This window comes from Parathielavia appendiculata, assembly GCF_033297405.1.
Source record: "Parathielavia appendiculata strain CBS 731.68 unplaced genomic scaffold N657scaffold_1, whole genome shotgun sequence".
Classification (NCBI taxonomy): Eukaryota; Fungi; Ascomycota; class Sordariomycetes; order Sordariales; family Chaetomiaceae; genus Parathielavia; species Parathielavia appendiculata.
Window position 1 is genome coordinate 2500454 of NW_026944220.1, and position 24360 is coordinate 2524813.

The window sequence follows — 24360 nt, forward strand, 5'->3', positions numbered from 1 at the left end:
CAGTTGGCTGTGTGGCCCAGTGGTTAAGGCATCTGCTTTACATGTAATCGCAGTATCGCAGAGGATCGCAGGTTCGAGCCCTGCCACGGTCATCCCTCGAGTCTCTAAATTTAGAGATTTTTTTGTGCAGATGTGTCTTTGCGACAAAACCATCAGCTCAGTGTTTGGGGTAGTTGGCTCACGGCTTGTCTTAATCTAGGTAGTACCAAGTCAGAGTTCTTGGAATGGCTATCCGGGGGTTGCTTTGCATTCCGGGCACAAGTAACAGGGAAACCGGGCCATCATCTCAAATTTGATTCGAAGTTACAGACTCCGGGCGGCAAATGGAGCATAACAGAGCAAAATTTGAATACCTACTGTAGACAAGGAAATACCATGGCTTTCGCCCGTTACTAATTCAAAGAGAGATTTCACAGAGCCGTATTGCAAAGCGACCCCGAAGAGCCACTGGAGCACCCCATGTGGCACCTTTTGCTCCAGTTCCAATTAGTGAAGTCTGCATGCACTCTCACATAGACCACCCATAAACTTCTCTTCCTCGTCCTTGTGACCACACCCTGCAAGCGCGGCCGTTGAGACATCGCCTTCATCTCCCGCCCTTCACATCAACGGGCGATACCGCGAGCGATGATGCAGAGCTTCGGCAGCACCAAAGCCCTCTCGACGCCGCTACCTCCTCCTCCAGCATCCTAAGCCGTCTCATATTCGGGATCGTCTTCCCCTTCAGCATCCGCATCCTCCCAATCGGCGTCGTACGCCCCATCGGCGTCCCCGTCCCCAAACCCCAAGTTGTCGACCCCAGCCTGACTCACGTCCCCTTCCGGGGCCAGAGTCGGCCACTAATTGACTTGGTTCCCACAAAGCAGGCACTTGACAGGCTCTGTCCACGTCTTTTCGCCGTCGACAACCCCCTCGCGCAGGTCCCGAAACTCAATCAGCGGCGGGCCCATGTCAGCCGTCTTGATCGTCGCCGCGAACAGCCCCTCCCACGGGCGCGAGCTCTCGCCGTTGGCTTCCGCACCCTTAGATTTCCGTGGCCTGCCCGGCTTGCGGCCCGCCGTCGACTTGCCCGCGGTCGAGGGCTTGCTCGGTGTGTCGGTGATCTCGCTCGTCGAGCGCGGCTGGTCGGCGGGTCGCAGGGGCAGGGAGTCTTCCGGCGCAGCTTGGGCATCTTCGTCATCGGCGGGGCCCTGCCGGACGTCGACGTTGTCTTTTGTGCTGACGTGGACAGAACCTCCTTCGGCCTTAACGTCGATCGAGTGTTCCGCAGACCCCTCGGCACCCGTGTCTGAGGGGCTCAATGGGCGCTTCCCCTCGTCGCCGGTCTCCTCCTTCTTTGTTGAGACTGGGGGCAGGTGTGGTTTGTCGGTGCCCAAGCGCTTGTATGCCGCCCGAAGCGCGTCGTCTAGGATGCACTGCTCGTGCATCCACTTCTTGCACGATTCCATCGTGCACCCGATCAGCATCTTGTCCGGGTTCGCGGGGGTGTTGCAGCTGCAGACCAGCTCGACCGTCTGAGCGAGCAGAGTTAGCATGAGACTCGCTGAGCGGAAAGAAGGCAGGGGCCAGCTGCATACCGAGAGCTCGTATGTCCGGACGTCAAATGCCTGCCGCCAGTACAGCGCATTTTGTATCTCTTCGTCGTTCTCTTCGTACCACTGCTTCACTTGCGCCTGTTGCGTGACGCTCACAACGTTGATGATGTCCACTGCGCCAACGTCAGCAATGCTCGTGCGGTATGCTAGTGCCGCAGCCAGGGTTGCTCACTGTGGTTGGAGGCGACCAGTTCGTTCATGCCGTGGTATGGTTGGCGGCCCTGGATCACCTTCTTGCCGTCGTGAGTTCCCTGCGGGAGCTCGTCCGGCCAGTACATCCAGTAGACTCGTGCATAGACGTGGTGCTCGTCGCTGGCGCGAATCTCTAAAATGCGCGCAACCCAGTCGTCGTCCGACTTCTTTCTCGGCTGGATAGGCTCATTGTTATTGACAGCCTTTTGGCGCTCGATGCTGGAGTCATTCGCGACATAGATGAAACCCTCGCTGAAGTACTTGATTCCATTGACTGTGCGGCAAGGCGAGCGCGTGGATTAGCCAACGCGTTCCCGGTTCGGCGTGGGCAGGTTGGGAAGGCGAGGAGTTGAACTTACGGACGAAGCTGTTGTATCTCGTCATGTCTGTCCATCTCTTTGCCGGATCGACTTGGTAGTAGAGGTCCATCGTCTCATGTGTCTTAAACTTGCCGGAGGGCGCAAAGGGCGACATTTGCAGGTTGACCTTATGGGCGGCGTCGTCCTCATCACCAGTCTCAGTCCGCTTGCGCTTCTTCTTCTTCTGGTCCTTATCCTTGGGATCAACAATCTTGATCGTGAACGGGCATTCGGCCCGGTTGTCTTCGGGCTCAGTCCGGGGCCTCTTGCGCGCCGATGCCATGGTTGCCGAGTGTTGCGACGGTTGCGCCGAGATGGAGACGGACGGCCCGTTTTGGGATGGAAATGCGGCGGGTTCCGTGAATCCTGACGTATTCGACGACAGAGTACTACGCGTCTCGATAGAGAGTACTAGGGAGCTAACGCGTATGTATGTCTTTCCTCGAGAGGGTGGTTTTGTGGGTGTTCCGGAAATGCGTCAGCTCGCAGGAGTTGGGTGGTGGCCCCAAGGTCCAGTGGGAGGGAGGGTCCTGGGAGTGTGGCCACTGTGGTGGCTGGGAAATCTGCCGGTACTATGTATCCGTACGGACCAGGAAGGACAGCCTGGAAGACACAATAAAGCTCACAGGCGACTGCAAATAGGGCTTTTCCCGGCGTGCAGAAGGCGGGCGCAACTTTCTGACGACTGCCCCGGCAGTCTCGGTGTGCAGATGAGCAACGCACCTGCGTCAATGGGCAATGGCAGTTGTTGGCGCCGTGCGTTTCGTCACAATGGGATCGAAGATGGTAGCAAAAATCACAGATCCATGTCCCCGCTAGCTGCCGTACCCGAAGCCTGAAGTTGAGGAAGGACCAGCCACGTGATTCCAACGAGGCCCGCCGGAATTGGAGGAAATTGTTGTGGCTGGGCGCCTCGGATGCACGCCAAGGTTTGGGTGGGGCTGACCTTGAGCTTTGATTTTCCCTATCACGGGAAAGCACCAAGCCGGGCCTTGTGAGCGCTTTTTAGCTGTGGCCTCAGAGCTGCACTGCAAATTGATTGTCGAGCTGTTGTTCGACTGCGCCGCTAACAGCGCTTTTCCAAGAGGGGTGTTCTCAAATTCTTTTCAACCGCAAGAAAGTGCGCCAGGCGCATCGGATACTATTAAGACAACTTTTTGTGTGACAGCTCCCATATCTTTCTTAGATACACCATGAGAATCGTCTAGACAAGTCCAGAACCAGCCATACAAGCAGCAGCAGCAGCAGCAGCAGCAGCATCCCAACAAACTCAACAAATGAAAGACCATCATCATCACGATGAAACCCCGACACAATACGCCTGACCGAGCCAGAAGTTGGTCACACAGTCCCGGCTGACAGCAGGGTTCCAGTCGTAGAACTGGTTCAGCGAGATGCCATTGTCTTGCGCCATCGAGGCGCAACCATCCCCGGGCTGGACAACATCCCATTTGCTGCAGTTGCTCGGCTGGCCCGTATGCGTCGGCGCGGGGGGAGTTGGTTTGGCACTCGTCGTCGCCGCCGCCGTAGAGGTCGGTGTGGGTGTACTTCCGCTTCCCGAGACGCCGACGCAGTATGCCTGGCCAAGCCAGAAGTTGGTCACGCAGTCCCGGCTCACTGCCGGGTTCCAGTCGTAAAACTGGTCCAGCGAGATGCCATTGTCTTGGGCCATCGAGGCGCACCCATCCCCCGCCTGCACAACATCCCACTTGTTGCAGTCGCTTGGCTGGCCGGGGTGCGTGGGCGCGGGAGGAGTCGAGCTGGCAGCACTTGTCGTCGTCGTCCTCGTGGATGACGACGTGGATATGGTTCCGCTTCCAGAGACGCCGACGCAATATGCCTGGCCCAACCAAAAGTTGGTAACGCAGTCGCTGCTAACTGCAGGGTTCCAGGCTAAGAACTGGCTCAACGAGATACCATTGCTCTCAGCGAGGGAGCCACAGGTATCGCCCGATTCCACAATGTCCCACTTGTTGCAGTTACTTGGCTGGCCAGCGTGCGTCGGTCCTGGGGGGGTCGGCTGGGAAGTCGTCGTCGAGGACGTCGTCGTAGCTGTGCCGCCTCCGTCTCCAGAGATGCCGACGCAGTATGCCTGGCCGAGCCAGAAGTTGGTCGCGCAGTCGCGGCTGACCGCCGGGTTCCAGTCGTAGAACTGGTTCAGCGAGATGCCGGCGCCGTCGGCAACCGACTGGCACGAGTCGCCCGAGACGACGACGTGCCACGTGTCACAGTCTGCCGGCTGGCCCGAGTGCGTCGGCGCAGGCGGGGTCGGGCCTCCATTGCCGGTCGTGGTCGTCGCCGGAGCCGTCTCGGTGACGCTGCGTGTGGCCTGCAGATTCCAGGATCCGCAGTACCGCTTACCGGCCACGAAAGAGCAGGCCGGATCCGTGACGTTGGTGGCGAGGGCGTTCCAGGCTACAAAGTTGTCGTAGTCGGCGTTGTAGTTGCGGGCCGCGAGCTCGCAGTTGCTCTTCCAGTACCCCATCTGGTCCGACGGGAATTGGTAGTCGTCGCCCTTGAAATAGTGCACGCAGTCGTCGCGGACTCCCGTGGCCAGCGGCGCAGGGGTGTACGGCCGCGAGTAGCTCGTCACAGTGGCATTGGGGAGCATGGTGAACGGAACGCCGGTGAAAGTGGCACTGGGATCAATCGTGATGGAGACATGACCCGGCCGGCCAGGGTATGTATTGACTGCATGGAGAATCGAGGGTCAGTACAAAGGGGCCTATCAAGAAAGTTGAGAGTGAGCGAGGGTGGCTTACTGTCTCCCACTGGCTGTACGCAATAACTTTCTCCCGCGTACAGATTGGTGCAGTTGACATTGATTCCTGTGTTGAGAAAGAGAAAGTCCTCTAGGGAGATGGCGAACTTGAGGACCACGAGGTTACAGTAATCGCCCGCTTCGACGTCGTACCAGCGGCCGCAAGGCTTATTTGACCCCGCGGCAGCATCGCTTGGCACAGGGGCGGCCGTAGTCGGGGTCAATGGTGGGATATTGGTCGTCACAGGAGGAGGCAGCTGAGGCCCGGGAGGACTGATGCAGAGCGTGGTGCCGTTCATCATGTTGATGTTGGAGCAGACGGGGTTGATGACAGGGTTCCAGGCGTTGAGCTGGGTCTCGGTGATGCCTGCAGCGTCTGCGATGGCGGCACACGTCTGGTTGACTTCAACAGTCACGATGTCGCAGTTGTTGGTGATACAGAGACTGCCTGACGTAGGGACTGCTCAACAAGGTCAGTCATGGCTACGAAGCGTGACTCGGGAGCAAGAGTGCTGATTTGGGGACAAGGCGACTCCGTGACTTCGAGGCATTTGGAGAGGGGCAGAAAGAGCACGGATTTGACGTACAGTCGGCACAGTAGGCGGCCAGATTATTGTCTGCGAGAAGCCAAGCGGTGCCAACGCCCTGGGCCTTGGAGATGCTGTAGCAGTCATCGCCGCTCTGGATCGCATACTGCGTTCCGCCGCACACAGCCTGGGTGGGTTCCGGCTGGCTGGTTGAGTAGTCGATGGTTGTGGTGGTTACCGGTTTGCCCGTAATGCCACAGCTCAACGTCATGCTCTCATAGAGCGACTCGCTGGCCACGACGGGGCCGTCGAAATAGGGCGATCCGGCGCGCATGCGCAGCCTGGTTGCGATGCAAGCATCGCAATCGCCAGGCTCTGTGGCCCCCTCCGGGGCCTCGCTGAGATAGTTGAAAGGTGAGACTGTTGGAGTTGTCAGCACGCGCCACGGGAAGCGGAATCAGATATGGACTAACCTCCAGGGTCTCTGAAGACGGCAGCCAAGGCGGCAACAGGCCCGCAAAAGGTGTTGTTCTCGCGCAGACACGTAAAGTGGAACGTGTGCTCGAGAGTGGCTGGAATCACGACCGGCGATGCGGGAAGCTCAAAATCGGCGGGGACGCTCACGCCGTCGCCGCACGCGGACCGGACCGATGCTGTCCACGAAGACAGCGCCGCGGCGCAGCCCGAGGTACACATGCGCTCCAGAGACGCAGGGCGGTAGAAGAACTCGGGGCGAAGATCCCGCACGAGGCGGTCACAGGCTACGTCGGCCAGCAGAGCCGCAGAGCAAGCCGAGGGGAGATCATCGGGCAGGCTGTCGTCGTAAACCATTGTGACACCGGCCACGGGCCGAAGGCTGAGTAGAGCCCCGAGGCCCAGGAGGCGACAGAGTTGTACCATGATGGTGACGGCCGGAACCAAAGAAGGAGAAGTCGAAGTTCTGGCCTGACTCATGGGTTGTGGGAGGAGACGGAGAGCTGGGAAGTCGAGTGATTAAGTGACATGGGTGAGTTCAATGACATCCCCTCTGCCGGTCAGCTCTCTCGACTCACATCTTGAGATAGATTAGGATCCATCAGGGGCCCCTTTTCCTGGCACTTTCGAAGAAGACAAACGTGCCAGGGGTAGGTATTCAGGGGTAGCCGCTATTCCGCAGGACCGGAGATGGACAACCCGCGTTGGGCGTGTTCAATATTTCCTGCAACGTGCGCTACGCCGCTATATCGCATGTCAGACCGGGTGACACCTTCTTGAAAGGACCGAGGATACATACTGGACCACTCTCTCCACCTTGCGCTGACCACCATCTCAAACTACACGCGCACCACTAATACGCGAACGGCATGCCCGAACAAGCGTTTGCCACTACAGGTCGAAATGACCGACCTGACCGACAGACTTATTCATCACGGCGGGCGGGCCGAACCGACAGAATGCTATACTATATTACTACCCTACAATCCACCGTCTGGAGACGGCCAATCCCTCATCGACTATACCCGCCTTCCCCTGCATGACAAGGGTTAGGATGACAGTAGGGTAGCAGCACAATGTCTGTACCTGCAGGAAGGCTGTAAGGACCTAGTCAGCTGAAGCGGGACAGGATACTCGAGCAAAAAGGGGTTGTAGTGAGAATGTCTTGTTCGACATTTGAATAGCCACGCCGGCGAGATGGAGCACGACGTCCTCTGATCCGTTAAGTGACCAAGGGCTCCCAGGTTTCCTGTCATTTCTTGACGCTTGCTTCCGTTCCCTGACCATAGGGGCTTCACTCTTTTGCCCCCCGTTCCTTCATTATTACCTTAATATCCTTTCCCTTTTTGCCTCAAACACACCTCAAGACGGACGGCATGGGGACACGGTCCTGGCTGTTCTTGAGCACTTTGCTCCTGTTGACGTTGACCACACGCAGTATCGCGGGAGTCATCAACATCAAACGTCACGTTGAAGACCTGCCCCGTCAGCCCGAGACGACGTGTAGAAGCGCCATTTCGTACGTCTGAATGCATGCAGTCAACTGAACCTCAGAACTGACGGCGCCAACAGGATCCTGGACTATTCGGCCAAGATCCGCCGTGAATATGAGCTGCCAGTCTGCAGTACTGGCGAGGCTCCCAACGGCGAGTCCCTCGTAGGGGAGGACTCGCTGTCGTTGCTGTTCGGCAGACAGGTCGTGGGAGGCGACGACTATTCGTGCGGCCCAGACCGTCCCTGCAAGAACAAAGCGTGCTGCCCCAAGGAGACGCTTCAGTGTAACTATGGTGAGGAGTATGTGTTGCCCTGTCCTGTCCCAACCATCTTTACCTGATATACACGCTGACTCAAGATCCAGGTACTGCGGCACGTCGGGCATCTCGCCCAATGAAGTCTGCTGGTCCAACTGCGATGCCAAAGCAGAATGTGGCAAGAACGCCAAGGTCCCTGGCCAAAAGTGTCCTCTCAACGTCTGCTGTGGAAAGTGAGTGTTGTGTTCCAGTCCTCGGCGACTGGCTCGGGAGAACAATTGGCTAATGGCATGGCAATCTGTGAAGATGGGGCTTTTGCGGAATGACAAAGTGAGTCGACAAGTCCCCCCTACCCTTTTCCCGCTTGTCTTCTAACACCAAACCGTCAAAGGGACTTTTGCGAAGTGGAAGATCATGGCGCCACTGGCGGTTGCCAGTCCAACTGCGACCAGCCAGGGCCCAAGGGCAAGGACTCTGAACAGCTGGATCGTGTCATTGGATACTACGAGGCCTGGCGATACAACTCTGAATGTCAGGGGATGGTGAGTGCCATCATCAAGATCAAGTCCAGAGAGCTTCAAAAACTGAGATGATGGCGACACAACACACAGCCCCTGAACGACATACCCATCAACTCGCTGACTCACCTGTACTTTTCCTTTGCATTCATCACCCCCGAGTTCAACATTATCGGCATGGACGGTCTGCCCTCGGAGCTCTTCAGCAATTTCACCGACCTGAAGAAGGGCAATCCGAGCCTCAAGGTGATCATTGCCATCGGAGGATGGACACACAACGACCCAGGTATACGTGGTTCGTCCATCTTGTCTCCTATACGAGCTAACAAGGCTGCCCAGGACCTCTGCAGAAGGTGTTTAGCAACATGGTCAGCACGAAGCAGAACCGGTCGACCTTCATTGAGAACCTGATGGCCTTCCTCCGTCAATATGCGTTTGATGGTGTTGACTTTGACTGGGTACGCAACGCCATACCCGTCAGATCGTTCTGATGACTGACTAGAGTGTCGAACAGGAATACCCCGGGGCTGACGACAGAGGTGGCGTGCCCGAGGATGGCGTTAATTTTACCCAGTTCCTCAAAGAGCTCGAAGAAGAAAACAAGAAGCAGCCGAAAAGATACATTGTGTCTTATACCGCGCCAACGAGCTTCTGGTATCTGCGCCACTTTGACCTGAAGTCGGTCGACTATGTCGACTTTGTTAATGTCATGTCTTATGAGTACGTATCAACCGGCCACGACCCTGAGCGAACTGGTATACGACTGACCCCGTACAGTCTGCACGGAGTTTGGGATCGTGACAACCCGATCGGATCTCACATCTACGGACACACAAACCTGACGGAGATGAGTCTGGCGTTTGACTTGTTCTGGCGCAACGATGTGCCAGCCGGCAAGCTGAACATGGGCCTTGGGTTCTACGGCCGAGCCTTCCAGCTAGCCGACCCGGCCTGCAACAAACCCGGCTGCGTCTTCAAGGGAGGCGCAACGAAAGGGGCCTGCAGCGGCGAGTCCGGCATCCTCAGCTATCGGGAGATCATGGAGATCATCCGAACCAAGAAGCTCAAGCCCGTCCACGACAAGGTGGCGGGCGTCAAGTACATCACTTGGAACACTGACCAGTGGGTGTCGTACGACGACAAGGAGACGTTCAAGCAGAAAAAGGACCTGGCCAAGGAGCTGGGCCTCGGTGGGTTCCTGATCTGGGCCATTGACCAGGACGATGACCAGCTGTCGGCGCTGTCGGCCGTGCTGGACCCCAAGCCGCTGGGCGATTTCCGGGCAGACAAGGCCGACGACAACTGGACGGGCTCCAACGAGATGTGCTACATCTCCAAGTGCGGCGAGGGGTGCAACCCCGGCGACATCAAGATCACGCAGCAAAAGTGCGACAAGGGCAAGGAGAGCAAGCTCTGCTGCCCGCTCTCGGGCGCCCCCGATCCCAAGGACTGCACCTGGCGAGGCGGGCCCCCCTTTTGCAACGGGCATTGCCACGACGATGAGGTCATGACGCACATGAGCAAATGGGGCGGCGGAGCCGACTGCTGGGACGGTCAGATGGCGCACTGCTGCACGAGTCCGCTCGGCGAGGAGAACACGTGCTACTGGGCCGGCGTCGCCGAGGAGTGCAAGGCGGGCCATCTGCCCTTGACCTTCTCGGGCACCGTGCTCAGCATCCTCGACGACATTGCCGAGGTGATCCTCGCCGTCGTCGGCCGCGCCGTCCCACTGGTCTCGCTCACCGGCCGCCTGCTCCTCGAGGTGCTCGACCAGCTCGACCTCGACACCAACAAGCTGTACTGCTGTCCCGAGAAGGACCTCGAGCGCTGGAAAAACTGCGCCTGGTACGGCAAGCCGGGCAGCTGCTTCGACGGCCACTGTCCCGACATGAAATTCGTGCAGCTCACCGACAGCTACTTTGGCGGCGGCGAGACGTGCGGCATCCAACTCTCGCGTGTGCGCACCTTCTGCTGCGAGTCGGCGGGCGATCCCCTGTTCCTCCCCGTGCCCCTGGGGAACCTGTTTGAGCACCCGCCCGACGGAGACAGCGTCGACACCGACTTCAGCCTCGAGACGGACAAGTCCTCGGCGAGCGGCGACGACGACCCCAACGAGGCCGCCTTTCAGTTCGTCGTCCTGGCGTCGCCGGAGGAGCTGCAGGTGTCGATCGACAAGCGCGACGGCTCCCATTGGGACGTCTTTGGATGCGACGACGCCGTCACCGAGGGCGAGCACACCGTCAGCATGGTCTGCACCGACTTCTCCGAGAACAGCAACTGCCACAAGATTGGGCTCGGCCACGGCGTCCCCGGAACCATCCTGCAAATGCCCCCTGGCTGCGGTCCTGGCAAGTACGCCGTCGCCAAGAGCATGGAGCCCGCCCCGGGTGACGACCACGCCAAGCTGCTGCCGCGCCGCCTCACCCACCTCGCGCCCCGGAAGCCTGTGGTGTACTCGCTGACCTTTGACTACGACTTCGCCCGTGTTCCGCGCGACCTCGGAAGCACCCAGATGCGCATCGACTTTAGCAACCAGGACGACTATTGGGACACGGTCGTCGCCGGGTCTGTGTCCAAGAAGAAGAGGGACCTCACCAAGCGCACGCTCGCCGACGTGGGCGGCAACCACGTCAGATGGCTTGAGGAGGAGTTCCGAGACGATTACCACTTTGGCGGGCTGGACAAGCGCGACCTGCACGAGCGGTGGTTCGGCACGAGCATCCTCGAGTGGCTCGCGCAGCTCGTCAAGCCAGAGATCAAGCGCGAGTTCATGCACAGGTACGACGACACTCTGACGGCCAAGCTCATTGACGAGACGTGGTCCTGTTCAAAGGGCGACGTCAGCTACGAAGGCCACCTGCTCGCCCAGGCCCTGCTCAAAGTCAAGGTCGAGTCCAGCTTTGGCTTCACCCTCATCGTCAGCAAGCTCAGCCTGCCCCTCGACCTGAGCCAGAGCTATCTCACCTTTTACAACAAGGGCGAGATCACGGGCGTTCTGACCCTCGAGGCCGTTGCCAAAGTATTCTACGAGAAGAAGAGCGTCATTCTGAACATTCCCTTCCCCGGCGCCTCCTTCAAGATCCCGGGCATCGCCACCATCGGTCCCCAGCTCACGGTCGAGGGCAGCATCGATGCCTCCCTCGCCGTGGCAGGCACCATTGAGACCAAGCTGGAGATTGCCAAGTGGGAAGTAAGTCTCCCTTCCATCCTTTCAGAGTGCGCATCATCTTTGCTGACGTTGGATGTCCCCGTACCTTGTCAGGTTCGCCAAGTCGTGCCGGACAACAACGACGATGCGTACAAGCCCAAGGAGATCGGCGAAGGCGACACCAGCCTGGACCGCACCGGCAACTTTGACGGTATCAAGAAGCCTGAATTCTATGCGGGCGTCGCCGTTCAAGGCGACGTCACAGCCCGGCTCTCGGCTGCCGCCGAGTTTGGCATCCGGTTCGCCGACAGGTGGGAGGTCGACCCGGCTGCCGCCGCCGTCGTTGGCGAGGCCAGCGTCATGGCCAAGCTGACGGCGGGCGTGTCGACCAACGCCGTCTGCCCCTTCACGTACAGTCTCGACGTCGGCGCCCGCCTGTATGCCAGAGTCCAGGCGCCGCAGGTCTTTGGCTGGTCCGGCGGCGAATACGACCTGACGCCAAAGTGGAACAAGGGCATCATCGAGGCAGGCACCTGTCCGGACCTGGGAGCCATCCCGTCCAAGAGAGACCTGGGCATCGTCGGGGCCGCCAACTATTCTGCCGCCGACAGGCATGGCTACTACGGTCTGCCTCCTCCGCTGGAGAGCGCCGGCTTAGTCGACAACGACGGAATACAGCGGCGATCCAGTCATCATCTGGCCAAGAGAGGAGGCGTGTACGGTCCGGTGCTCAGCCTCCCAATCGGCAAGTTCTTCTGCCCGCCGTCCAACGATCCTAACGAGAACGAAAGCAGCTCCTGTGCAGACGTTGAGCCAGCATGGGACAAGGACAAGTACCTCAATGAGGATTACGAGAACATGCGCAGGAGGCGGTCAGAGGACGCTATTCCTGATGGCCACGATGATGATCTGGACGACGTGGAAGGGGAGATCCTGGCGCACATCTTCGGGCGGGCCATCAGCAGGAAGCCCGTCAAGGCATGCAGCCTCAGGACAACCTTTAGCTACCCGACGGACGGCTCGCTCGCGACCGGCGCCCTCATCTACGGCTGGGAGCAGCCCAACGTCTGCGGCAGCTACGACTGGGGCGGCCCGCTCAACGCACGCGTTGCCGGTACTACCTACCACTCGGAGCATATCCTCGAGGCCCAGATGGTGTCGCAGTTCTTTGCCTACATGGACGAGAAGACTGCTCCCGTGGCCAACCCGGACCCCAATGCCCCCGTCAACAAGAGGACCATCTCGTTCTGCGACTACGTCAACGTCATGTTCGACATCAACGCCGTCGCGGCCCCGGGCATCGACACAGCCCAGGGTTTCGCCGCACAGCTCAAGCCCCTCGACCACATCGCCGCCCAGTTCCCGACACACCAGTGGAAGACGGACGAGTACGTCTCGCTTGAGTCCGTCATCAACACACCCGCCAAGGGCAAGGCCTGGGGCACCGACGACAACATCATCAACACGTCGTCATGGCTGACCGACAAGTTGCCCAACGCCGCGGGCGCCCGGGCGATGCTCAAGGCGATGCGCTCCCTCATCGGGTCCCGCCTGTACCACAACGACTGGACCGTGCTGGGCATCCTCCGCGCGCAAAAGGCCCGCGTGGGCGCCATCCTCGGCCTGCTCGACACCACGGTGCTGCCCGCCAACCCGCCGCCGGGCCTCGCCGCCTGGCCGCAGCAGGGTTTCCAGCTGCAGGCCGAGTGGGACACGTTCATGAAGGGCGAGTTCCTCCTGATGCAGACGAAGACCATGAAGGTCATCAATGATTTCATGGGGCCCCTGAGGGAGCAGTGGACGAGCGACGCCGTCAAGCAGGCCAACGAGGACCAGCCGGGCGACAGCGCCACCGTCCTGGCGACCAAGCAGGGCGTCAGGAACCTAATTGATGACATTGAGGCCATGAATGACTACCTGGCGACCATGCCTGCTTGGCAGTGGCCTTTCTGAGCTTCCAGTCTTCCTCGGCAGATGGGGGCGGGAGAGAGGGAGGCCCAGACACTATTTCAGTCTTTATTATGTAGACAGAGACTTGGGGAATGGCTTGAAGTGTACCTTACTCGTGAAATATTGAATTTGTGCGTCTCATCCCAATGATTGGGCTCTGCTGCTCTCTTCCTGCCTAAGCGACAATATGGGGCTTGATGTTCCTTTCACGCTCAAACTCAAAGTCCAGCCACTCCTGTCGTCCGAGGTTCTCAAACAGGTCCAACACGCTCTGGCTCGGTCTCCAGTCACCGACCTGCCACTGGACCGCGGCTTGAACTGGCCCCTCGTCCCCATTCCCATCACCAGCGAGGTATCGCACCCCCCACCTATGAACGCCCTTTTCACTGTCGTACGGCGCCTCGTCTCCGTACTCGTCTGCTCTGCTCTCGGAAGGATACCAGGCCAGGTAGGCGAAGAGCTCCGCCTCCTCGAGGGCGCCCATGTTCTTCACGGCCGAGGCAAAGGCCGAGAGCAGCGGCTCAATCCTCTCGGCGAGCGGCTCGGTGCGGAACACGTTTGGGAAGTAATCCACCTCCTCGCCGCCTTGGGGGTCCTCGTCCCACTGCTCGTCCACCTCCTCGTCCTCCGCCGTGGTTTGCAGAGGCGGATAGTGGTCGGCTTCGGAGATGGCGAAGCCCTCGGGATGGGGATCCTCGCCTCGCGGGCCGACGAAGTACCAGCTGCCGTCCGGTCGCAGCGGGTGAAACTCGATGATGAGCCGCCGCATGCGGGACCACTGCGCCGACGATGGCGCGTCGGGGGCCGGGAAGAGGTGCTCCGTGACAAAGGCTCGGAGGTTGAGCTCCTGTAGCTGGGCCGCCAGCACGCGCAGTCCCACGGACAGGGGGTCCTGCTGCGCTGGTGCCACGAGATCGGGCATTGCCAGGGCCTGGTCGTCGTCGCAGGCAAGCCTCGGCTGCCAGAACCACAGCCTGGCCTTGCTCAAGGTGGCGGGGATCCGCAGACCGCCCAGCAGCTCCTCTTGCTTCTCCATGGCAGCGCCAAACTCGTGACGTGCATCGCGCCAGGGCCCTTCCCAGACGCGCGTGAAGTGGCGGATGGGCCGGCCTGCCGCGGGCACGGGGAGCCACTCCCACAGCCAGGGGCAGTCGATCTCTGCAGCACCGGGGAGATGGACGAGGCATTCCAGGGGCACTCGCAGAGACACGGGTCGGACGCGGTCGAAGTGGAAGTCCTGAAGCGGGTCGGAACCCTGCACGATGCGAAGCTTGCGCACAAACGGCAGCGCAGGGAGCGTCTCGGAATTCTGCAGCGTCAGGCGGCGCGCGTAGTAGATGCGATGCCGGCAGTGCGGGTAGCGGTCGAAGGACTGGCACCCGATCCTGATTTCGACCTCGATGCCCTTCTCCTCGTCTATGGGCGCCAGCTTGGTCTCTGCCAGCGATGCTGCGCTTCTCGCGTGGTAGGCGGCCAGCTGCTCGTACAAGGCGTGAAACTGCGCCGAGAAGTGTGCGCTGACGGCCGTGGTCTCCTCGACCGACTCGCGGCAGGGGAGAGGGTCTTCTTGCGGATTCTGGAGAAGCGGCATGTCGACTTTCTGGTAGACGTGCGCGAGCATGCGACCGACCTCGGCGTGCCCAGCGGCGCTCTCCTGAATCGAGGCCTGGGTGCGGCCATTGACGTCGGGTTCTAGGATGATGATTGCCATGATGGGTTCAGCATGAGAAGCAAGGTGATGATGATGACGGCAGGTTGGAACCCACAGTGTAAGAAATCACACATGACTGACCTGAGAGTGCGACGCGGGGATGCAAGGTGACCAACCGCCCTGCAGGACTGCAACTCAGTAACAACGTCCAAGGAGTGCAGGGATGGTTTTTATGCTGCTTCATTTCCCGGTCTTCATCGTTACCTGCAGTATATGTTGACACGATGGATATCTGTGCGCTCTAACTTCAAGATGAGCCTTACTCTTGGGAATTCAAACCGGCTCATCCGTGAACGCATAGTTACACCCCAGCCTTGCACAACCGTTTGCTTACAAGCCGGCCCCTTTCTCTTCCGCAGATTACATTAAGGTTAATATTGGGGGATAGGAAATTCTTCCAAAATCGGAGTCCAACTTGAGCAGAAAGATGTGAGACCCTGCCCGCCAACAACCAGCGCGAGAGACAATTAAATATGCAAGTAAACGCCGTCGCTATGCATAACCCAAGCGCAGAAACGAAATGTAAACAGAGCGAGCATGCAACGAACCAGTTGCCGCTCTCCATTCCCAAACCGCACCCCATCACCGATCCGTCTCCTCATCATAAGCATCCAAAATAGCCCGGCTCTCCTCATCGCCGTCCCTCTCCTCCTGGGCGAGTTTGAACCCCTCAATGATCTCAGCCAGCTTCTCCCCCTCACTCCGGCCCCTCTCGACGTTGATACACCAAATGAGCGGCGCCGGCAACCCGACCAGTGCGGCAAGGAACCAAAACGCCGGCCTGATCTCGCCCGAGGCATCGATAATTGCCCCGACAATCGCCGGCCCAAACACGCTCGACCCTTTATCGGTGATCGCATACAGCGCGTAAAACGCCGCCTCGGATCCCGGCGGGATTAGCTCGCCGTACAGCGAGCGGCAGTACCCGCTCAGACCCCCGAGCACAAACCCATACACCGCAGCGAGCGGATACATTTCCCACGGCTGCTGCAGCCCAAACACGCCCCAGCTCCGGACGAAGGGGAGGTATCCCGCAAGACCGTACAGCGGGATGATCTCGAACAGCGCAATGCACGCGAGGATGGTCTGGTGCGCCTGCAGGCGGAAGCGGCGCGAGATGGAGGACCATGAGAAGGCGCCGGCAATACCGGCTGTCGTTGAGATGACGTTGATCATGCCTAGTGCCCAGGGTTCCATGTGGAGCTGCGTCTTTGCGAAGAGGATGGCCGTGGAGGAGGTGGTGGCGATGGCATCGGACAGGAGGAACCAGCCGCCGAGGAAGAGGACAATGTCAATGAGACGTCTTGCCAGCTGTATCGTGCGGAACAGAGACTTCCACGCGTAGAGGGTGGAGGAGACGAAGCCCCGGATCCCTTTGTGGTTGGATGCTGCTGGTAAGGGAGGTCCCGGCCGAGGACGGAGCCACATGGCTGCGGGAATGGTAAATCCGGCCCACCAGGCGCCGATGACGAAGAGGACAACGCGCTGTGACCATGTTGTGTTCTTCATGCGAATGAGAATGAAGATGGCGACGCATTGCACGAACAGGGCTGCAATGTACCCAATCCCGATGCCCTTGGCTGAAATCTGCGTCGAGAGGTTCAGCTCCTGTGACGTCAGCTCCTCGCGCGTCTGCACCCGGGCCATGGGCTGCCCTTCCTCGACAGGACCATTGGGCAGTAATGCCGCAGTTGAGTCGGCCAGTCCACTCTCAACTCCGACATAGTCGTGACAGCCGAACCCTTGACCGTTCGCGGCGAAATGGGCACCCTCGGCTTCAGCATGGCTAACTTCGGGATGGTGCCTGACGAGAAGGGGGAGAAACGAGTTTAGAAGCACAAATGAGGCGCCGAAGGAGGTATTCGAGATGATAGCGAGCAGGGCGCCAAACAGATAGAGGCTCTTGGAGACGAAGATGTAGAGCATGACGCTGGAGCTCCCGATCCAGGCAAACGCGAGCAGCAGCTTCTTGCGGTAATTGCCATGGTCCGCGGCGCAGCTGATGCTCACCACTAGAAGCGCCTGCAGCAGGACGCTGACGCTGAATGTGTACATGGCGAAGCTTGCCGTGTTGATCTCCATGCCCAGCACATAAACGATGCACTGGCCGCCATCGGTTGTGTTCTTGTTAGAGCTAGAGCCACAAGGCGTTTTCCGGTCGGCGAGGAGGACGCCATTTTCCCTGGCCAAGCTCTCGAGTAGTATCGGAATGAACGAGGCTGTTATCTTGTCAATTTGCTGCGCAGTGAGATAGGTACAGCATAAAGAGCTGTTGGGCTGTCCCAGCCTCCTGAAGGACGGGGGAAGGCGGAGCTGAAGGATGCGACGACATACCAATTCCTAAGCGTTTGATTAGCTCGCTTTGCACCACGCAAGTACTGATCGATCCCCATGGGCCACTGACCGCAAATCACGTAGACCTCGGCGGCGAAAGCATAGGCGTACCAGCCGGCGAGCTCCTTGGAGCTTGTGGGCCTTGTATCGTCCCCTGGGTACCGCGACGGCGGAATGCCCAAACTGCTGCTGCCGCTGTTACTTCTGCTGCGACTCATCATGCCGAAATCTCCCACGGAGGCGGTGCTGGATCGCTCGTCGTCGGCCTCGAAGGAAGATGAATGCGACAAGAAAGAGCGCTTCGACATGTGCGACAGGCGGGAAAAGAGGCGCGGCGCAGGCGGCGGGCGCACATTCCGCAGTGGCTCGTTCTGGGGCGCCATGGCTGTCGGACAGCACTAGTGGGGTCCCCGGCAGGCAACCACTGCCCTGAACGCACAGATCAGCCGATCCCTAAAACGACGTCACTTCTCCAGACTGGGGCCTGGAGGCAGGTCAACCCAACCCAGTGAACCCACTGAGGTGACCGGATAGCAGGAGCCGTGCTGCCCGCTGCGGTAGAGCTCAGCCCTTTCGTTCTTCCACGTTCGAGATCAATTCGACTTCGGTGTCCGAGTCGAGTTCGAGCGGTTTTCTAAAAACCGTGGGCCAGCCCAGGGTGCTGAATCCAAGTCGAGGCCGATGGTGTCGCAGGCGCATGGGAAACCAGTCGTCGTGGGTTCATGATTTGGACGATATAGTCGGCCACTGTTTGTCCGCCTGCATCGAGAGCCCAGGTGTTCCGACCCGACGCGCATGTCGATAGGCCAGCGCCAAGTTAAGTACCGTGGGCGTCAAGGAGCTCGGCAACCTCCACCGGCTGGACGGGGTTAGTGTGGAACTGGGGACGGTGTGGGTGTTGATGATCGCCATCCTGCGGTTGCCGACTACCCTCCCAAACGTGAGTCAATTGTCAGGTGAGGCAACGACTGGTAATCTCTTTGTAACCCCCCCCCAATAACGTTATCTCTCCATCCATTCTTCATGAAGACAGTAGTTCCACTTCATAAGTCACTCAAATTCCCATCGAAGCACATTGACTGATACCGAGTTTTCCCAACCTCGACGCCGGCATCAAGTCCAGCTTGAGACCGATCTACACACCTCGGCATGCTGCATGCCAGCCTGACCCCGATCACACTGCCAATTAAGTCGGCTAGTTTCTGCGGGTTTCCTGCGCAACCTGTCGATTGCATGACACTAACCCAGAATCGTAGGCGCTGACCAGCTGCATCAACCCAAACCGGCACCGTCCCTCTCTCTTCTCGGTGGGGCGCCCACCGATCGCTTACCTACATTAACTATCCGTACACCGTCTATCTCCTCGCCGACATTCCTCGGCCAACGCTGACGCATAGGATTACGACGTTCCCGGCTTCATCACGCAATCGTGGCAGCCTTCGTGTCTCATTTACCATCTAACTCGAGCTTAAAAGCGGATATGATGGCAAGCTGGCAAGAGAATAGGTATCACCTGCAAATGGTGTTAGAGTTCGCTGCACACTAAGCCATGAGAAGGCAGACACCTCTGGAGAACGAAGGTTGCACATTACGGATATTCCTCCCACTCCTTTCCATTACTGGGTGGTAGTTCAGCACAAATTCGACTCAACTCAGACTGAGCCTTGCCAGTCCATTAGTGGTATCAGGGCATAATGACAAAACAGCAGCACAAAAGCCAAGCAGACCCAGCCCCCCTCTCCCCTTTCCCATCTCCAAAGCGGAAAACATCCCCAAGCACGCTGTACTTCTGTATTCTCTCACTTCTTACTGAAAGCACCCAAGATCCTCCTCTTCAACTTATCCGCCAGGCCGACCGGCGCCGCGGGCTTCCCCCCTTCCGCCGGCTTGTCCTTTTTGGCAACGTACTCATTGCCCGCCCCACCTCGGCCTGTGTGATAGTCTGTGTTTTCGGTGCTCGGGCGGATAGCGGCCTCAGGAATCAGGTCCTTGTCCGCGCGCGCGGACTGCTTGACACCCGCGTCGGCGATGTTGGCTGCGCCTGTTTGTTTTTCAAGGGAAAATGATTAGCGGCCTGACACGGGCTGACTCCTGGGATTTGATGGCCAGGAGAGCTCGCCGAGTTTCTCCTTATCGCGGGCTGTGGCTTGGCTTGGCGTGCATTGTGGGGGTTTTGGGATACAGGAGATGGGAGGGAGAGGCAGTGTTGTGATAAAAATACTCGGTAGTTGACGTGAGCATGGGAGTCTCGAGATGGGTTGGAGTAGTTGCTGTTCCCTGTTTCCTGTGTAGACGTGGACGAGGGACCTTGAGCTACATACCTCCACGACCAGTGCTGAATGCTCCGTCTCCGTGGCTGCCCACCTCCCCAACACGAACGACTTCGCCATCAACATATTTCGTGTCGTCCGGGTTGATATTGCCAGCGCCACCGCGGCCGTGAGAGACTTCCGGAGCTGTCATGTCGATGACCGTTACAGGATTAACCGAGGAGCAGGTTGTTTGTGTGAGAGCGGACAGAGCAGCGGAACTGTGGTTGGCGGGCTGAGTTCAGTTTTAGAGAACCCAGAAGCCCAGGAGACCAGAAATGGAATCGGGAGGCACCTTATAATGCACTCCAGCGGCAACGCCCATCACCTTGCAGCACACACAAAAGCATGGCTTGAATTCTGGTTCCAGGGTCGGAAGACGAGAATCATGGCACCTTGCCGAACTGATAACAATCACAGAGATAAGATAAGAAAGCAAGAGGGAGCTGGGAGCATGGGATCTGACTCCTGCATAACACAATATTCGTTTAGCATTACATGCGAGCTCGCTGACCCCCACGTTCTCTAGGAGCAAAAGCTAAGTGTCGAGAGATGCAATACGACAGGGCTTAAGCCTCAAGGCTGGGGACACTCACTTACACATGCAACTATCCGCAAGCAGGTGCAGATGGCCCGTGTGCGACGAACTGTGGGGTGGGTGTCTCTGCTACCTCTCAGCAACAGCCAACCAAACAGCATTACGTACCTAGTTTTCGCATCGCGATATGGAATTCCTTCGACGAACTACTGTGTAGATGCCTTTCCACGTGCGTCCTGCATCGGCTGGAAGCGTGCCCGCCCTCTAAGGGGTGACTCGATGGAGTGTTACCGGGACAGGGTCGCGGCCAGGAACCCAGACCGAGCGGCATCCGAAAACTAGGGCAGTGGAGAAGCGGAATGCTGAAAGCATGTTGTGTCAGGAGAATACCTTACCTTGCACGTACGGATGCACACATATGTTGCCTCCAAAGCTTCCAGGGTCCGTAGTCAGTCGTCCATTTCCATTGAGTTCCCGACTTTCCTCAACGAGAGGGTCAATTTTCCAGGCTGCGTTTCCCCCAGCCAACAGACGATGCTGCGAGACATGGTCGGGTGCGTGCGTCTGGACTTGGGAATGAGAAACCGGTCTACGCGTGCAAGTCTTGGGGCTTCTGCAGTACCTCCTTCTTGCCCTGGTGAGGCATGGCACTCCTTGAATGCACCAGCATTCCCGACGACCAGGTACTGGAGGTATGTGTGTACATACCTAAAACATTGTGAGGTACATGTATGTAGAAAGTAAAAACAATTCCTTCTCAGGGCTTCATCCCGAATAGGTTATTAGCGCGCGCCGAGTCGCGCCATGACATCAGCGAGGGAAGTCGGCGAACCGCGGCAAGGGTCCAAGTGGAAATCCCCAGCGAGGCTGTCGGCGGGACCGAGCAATACGAGACTGCTAACAACGTGGCAGCCAATTGCAGCTGGGAATGGGTAGGGCTATAAGTATCTGGGGTTTGTGTCGGATCGAAAGTCTCAGCCCGGCCAAGCACGGGTGACTGATTGGGGTTCCTCGGCGTTTGTTGAGTCCTCGTGATTGTCCTTTTGGGGCATCTCTTTCTCATCAGCTGCCCTTCCCATTCTCAACGCCTGGTCTCCTCAACGAGCCACCCCGTTTCTTGATTCGCAGCCTAGTTTCGCCCTTTAGCCGCAGGGCAGCCCGCCGAAGCTTCATCCATACAATTAGACGGCCCAAGCGATTCAACGGTCCGCGCATGCAGGACTTGCCTTAGCGTTGGATTCCGGCTACCAAATCGTGCTTTTTCAGGCCGCCCCCCAGCCTCTGCTTGACCTACATTGCAGGCGCCGGTCTCGTCTGTCTTCACGTTGCTTTTAGAATCCGAAGAGGTTCCATTATCGTGCGCTCGTTTCGCTGCGTGACCCTGGCGCATTCCCATTCAAACAAAAACCTGCTCCCCCGAGCCCCGGAGTGCCGGAAACAGCAGTCTAGGCGTGGCTACCCGGCAAACCACAATACCTCAACAATCTCGGCTTACAGCCTGTGTAACGAAAAGCCCTCTTTCCCTCCTATCCACGCTGAGCACATTTATACACACAATCCCGGCTGCAATCACTGGCCGCAAGGCCGCTGCACACCATACAAAAGCGAGATAAATCTTTGCCGAGGACGTTGGCCACCCGTCGACCATGCAGTACGTCAGAAACTTGAGCGATTCGGTCTCGACAGCATGGAACTCGATCAACCCGGCCACCCTCAGCGGGGCCATTGACGTGATCGTCGTTGAACAGGAGGACGGGAGTCTTGCGTGCTCTCCGTTCCATGTGCGCTTCGGCAAGTTCTCGCTCCTTCGTCCGTTCGAGAAGAAGGTCGAGTTCAAGGTCAATGGCGTCAAGCAACCCTACGCTATGAAGCTCGGAGAGGGTGGAGAAGCCTTCTTCGTCTTCGAAACCAGCGATACCATCCCAAAGAGCCTGCAGACTTCGCCGCTAGTGTCACCCGCTTCGAGCCCCCCACTGGACCCGATGCGGTCCGGTCAGCCACCGCTGCAGGAGCCCGAGTCGCTTGACCTCAACGACGCTGTCGGAAAGGCCCGGTCATCGAGTATCGCTCGGCCTCCTCCTACGGTCCTTCATCCTATTGGGAGAGATGGTATGCAGAGACTTCTGCCGTCAAATCGGGGCTATTGTTAACAGGAACTAGGGCTGCTCACGCCGAGGTCAACGTCTCCTGAGCTTTCTAGAGGCGTTCCACCCTCTCCTGACGGCCCGCCCCAGCGTCCTCATAGCGATGATTTCCTGCGGCGAGCAGGACGCAAGCAGCCCAGCGAGAACGGATCCATCGAGGGCGACAGTCCAACATACTCGGAACGGTCCCACAGCCCGCCACCGCTTGCGCCAGGTGAGGCTATGCAAAGGGCTATCAAACTGTCGAGAGAACTGGCCGCAGTCAACATACCGAGCCATGTTACCGAAACGGGGGACTTGATGCTGGATATGGCGGGGTTCAAGAACAACGACGAGGACGCTATCAGGGCAGAGATCCTTGCTCGCAAAGTGCTCACCGAAGAACTCGACGGCAACTACGACATTGGGGCTCTCATTGGCGTTGACGAGCGAGGAAACCTTTGGATCTATAGCAGCGAGGAGGCAAAAGCTGCGGCCATGAAAAAGGCAATGGAATCGACGCTACGGAGCCCGCCTGGTTTGGCCTCGGATGCTGTTTCAGATCCTGGCTATCAGAGCGACAGCAGCGACGCCACGGCTTCACCGAGTGCCTCGAGTCACAGGAGGACCGAGTCAGACCTTGGGCAAACGACTCTGCAGACCCCTCCGAGCTCCCCGGGCACCTCGGCAGCCGGCGACCCTAACCGGAACTATGCTAAGACGCTGCGGTTGACTAGCGACCAGCTGAAGGCTCTAAACCTGAAGCCAGGTGAGAACCACATGAGCTTCACCGTTAACCGAGCCACCTGCCAGGCGTACATGTACCTGTGGAAGCACGAGACGCCGGTGGTCATCTCGGACATTGATGGGACAATAACCAAATCCGACGCGCTCGGCCACGTGTTGAACATGATTGGGCGGGACTGGACGCATGCAGGAGTGGCAAAGCTGTACAGCGACATCGTCGCAAACGGGTACAACATCATGTACCTGACCAGTCGGTCCGTGGGCCAGGCTGACAGCACGAGGACGTACCTCGCAGGGATAGTACAGGACGGATACCGCCTCCCGCGGGGCCCGACGATCCTGTCGCCGGACCGGACCATGGCCGCGCTGCGCCGAGAGATCTACCTGCGCAAGCCCCACATCTTCAAGATGTCGACTCTCCGCGACATCCGCAGCCTGTACGGGCCAGACCGGTCCCCATTTTACGCCGGTTTTGGCAACCGCTTCACGGACCAAATCTCGTACCGGTGCGTGGACGTGCCGCGTACCCGCATTTTCACCATCAATTCCAACGCCGAGGTATCGCTGGATCTGTTGAGTCTTAACCGGATGAAGCTCAGCTACGTCAACATGAGCGAGGTCGTCGACCACTACTTTCCGCCTGTCGGCACCCTCGTCAAGGGCGGCGGCGAGGACTACACGGACTTCAAGTACTGGCGCGACACGCCGTTGGAACTCGACGAGTTCTCGGCAAGCGATACCGAGCGCGAGCATGACGAGGGTCACGAGGTTGACGATGATCGCGACAGCCAGTACGCCGAGGACGATGACGAAGATGCCGGCGACGGGCTCGCAGACAGCTACTTCTCGCGCAACTCTGCAGACGACTACGGCGAGGGCAGCGCGCTGGAGGAGAGCTATGATGAAGAGCGAATGATGGGGTCCATGATGGAGGACGAGTATGCCGATGATGAAGAGGGCGAGATGGACGAAGCAGATGAGGATGAAGAAGACGAGGAGGAGGGGGAAGGGGAAGAGCCGACTCCAGACGGCAAGACTAAGCCAGCGTCTTCGGGGGAAACAGTTCGTGATGTAAATGCTGAGCTGATTACAGGCGTGAAGAATTTGCGGGTGGACAAGAAGTAGATTGGCGCAGTTTGTCGCTTCCGAAGGAGCATGTGACATTGGAAAGGGAATTGGCGCGCATAGCATGAAGTATACTATGGGTCATGGACCGTAGATTAGTGTAGGACGACTTTTGTCCGCAGCTTTGCATAGCGTGGCGTACGGCGGATACATGGATATTTGCAGTTTCAAACTTTTATCCAGGAATGTTTATTTATC

The 24360-nt window shown here is 58.5% G+C and overlaps 8 protein-coding genes and 1 non-coding gene across 9 annotated transcripts; 4 read left to right on the forward strand and 5 right to left on the reverse strand.

Annotated features, from left to right (window-relative positions):
• Positions 1-5: 5 nt before the first annotated feature.
• Positions 6-92, forward strand: N657DRAFT_t8. Its single transcript has one exon. It is a non-coding gene; the product is annotated as a tRNA-Val (tRNA).
• Positions 93-839: 747 nt separating this feature from the next.
• On the reverse strand, positions 840-2429 carry N657DRAFT_561128 (uncharacterized protein; the record flags this gene model as incomplete). Its single annotated transcript, XM_062788039.1, has 4 exons — positions 840-1514; positions 1578-1708; positions 1768-2061; positions 2096-2429. The coding sequence occupies 4 exons, from the start codon at positions 2427-2429 to the stop codon at positions 840-842; spliced, it is 1434 nt and encodes a 477-aa protein (XP_062652676.1).
• Positions 2430-3440: 1011 nt separating this feature from the next.
• On the reverse strand, positions 3441-6265 carry N657DRAFT_686359 (carbohydrate-binding module family 50 protein; the record flags this gene model as incomplete). Its single annotated transcript, XM_062796826.1, has 4 exons — positions 3441-4837; positions 4909-5367; positions 5495-5854; positions 5908-6265. 4 exons carry the CDS (start codon positions 6263-6265, stop codon positions 3441-3443), a joined length of 2574 nt encoding a protein of 857 aa, XP_062652677.1.
• Positions 6266-7118: 853 nt separating this feature from the next.
• N657DRAFT_46025 (carbohydrate-binding module family 18 protein) lies at positions 7119-7948 on the forward strand. Its single transcript, XM_062787475.1, has 3 exons — positions 7119-7427; positions 7481-7702; positions 7767-7948. The coding sequence occupies exons 1-3, from the start codon at positions 7285-7287 to the stop codon at positions 7894-7896; spliced, it is 495 nt and encodes a 164-aa protein (XP_062652678.1). The 5' UTR covers positions 7119-7284; the 3' UTR covers positions 7897-7948.
• On the forward strand, positions 7496-13278 carry N657DRAFT_660447 (glycoside hydrolase family 18 protein; the record flags this gene model as incomplete). Its single annotated transcript, XM_062795048.1, has 9 exons — positions 7496-7702; positions 7767-7892; positions 7966-7989; positions 8051-8201; positions 8271-8463; positions 8517-8635; positions 8692-8897; positions 8955-11367; positions 11440-13278. The coding sequence occupies exons 3-9, from the start codon at positions 7982-7984 to the stop codon at positions 13276-13278; spliced, it is 4929 nt and encodes a 1642-aa protein (XP_062652679.1). The 5' UTR covers positions 7496-7702; positions 7767-7892; positions 7966-7981.
• Positions 13279-13450: 172 nt separating this feature from the next.
• On the reverse strand, positions 13451-14986 carry N657DRAFT_608773 (uncharacterized protein; the record flags this gene model as incomplete). Its single annotated transcript, XM_062790279.1, has 1 exon — positions 13451-14986. One exon carries the CDS (start codon positions 14984-14986, stop codon positions 13451-13453), a length of 1536 nt encoding a protein of 511 aa, XP_062652680.1.
• Positions 14987-15568: 582 nt separating this feature from the next.
• On the reverse strand, positions 15569-18176 carry N657DRAFT_660449 (autophagy-related protein 22; the record flags this gene model as incomplete). The annotated part of the gene is made up of 2 exons (XM_062795049.1): positions 17391-18176; positions 15569-17205 (listed from the first exon to the last, which is right to left on the reverse strand). The coding sequence occupies exons 1-2, from the start codon at positions 17701-17703 to the stop codon at positions 15569-15571; spliced, it is 1950 nt and encodes a 649-aa protein (XP_062652681.1). The 5' UTR covers positions 17704-18176.
• Positions 18177-19119: 943 nt separating this feature from the next.
• Positions 19120-19783, reverse strand: N657DRAFT_676628 (uncharacterized protein; the record flags this gene model as incomplete). Its single annotated transcript, XM_062795910.1, has 2 exons — positions 19120-19361; positions 19642-19783. The coding sequence occupies 2 exons, from the start codon at positions 19781-19783 to the stop codon at positions 19120-19122; spliced, it is 384 nt and encodes a 127-aa protein (XP_062652682.1).
• A 2030-nt stretch (positions 19784-21813) lies between these two features.
• N657DRAFT_676629 (LNS2-domain-containing protein) lies at positions 21814-24162 on the forward strand (the record flags this gene model as incomplete). The annotated part of the gene is made up of 2 exons (XM_062795911.1): positions 21814-22276; positions 22328-24162. The coding sequence occupies 2 exons, from the start codon at positions 21814-21816 to the stop codon at positions 24160-24162; spliced, it is 2298 nt and encodes a 765-aa protein (XP_062652683.1).
• Between the last annotated feature and the right edge of the window lie 198 nt (positions 24163-24360).

Coding starts and splice junctions, on each gene's coding strand:
- N657DRAFT_46025 (XM_062787475.1), top strand. CDS start 7,285: ATGGGGACACGGTCCTGGCTGTTCTTGAGCACTTTGCTCCTGTTGACG. Junction 7,428..7,480: donor ACGTGTAGAAGCGCCATTTC/GTACGTCTGAAT, acceptor CGGCGCCAACAG/GATCCTGGACTATTCGGCCA. Junction 7,703..7,766: donor CAGTGTAACTATGGTGAGGA/GTATGTGTTGCC, acceptor CTCAAGATCCAG/GTACTGCGGCACGTCGGGCA.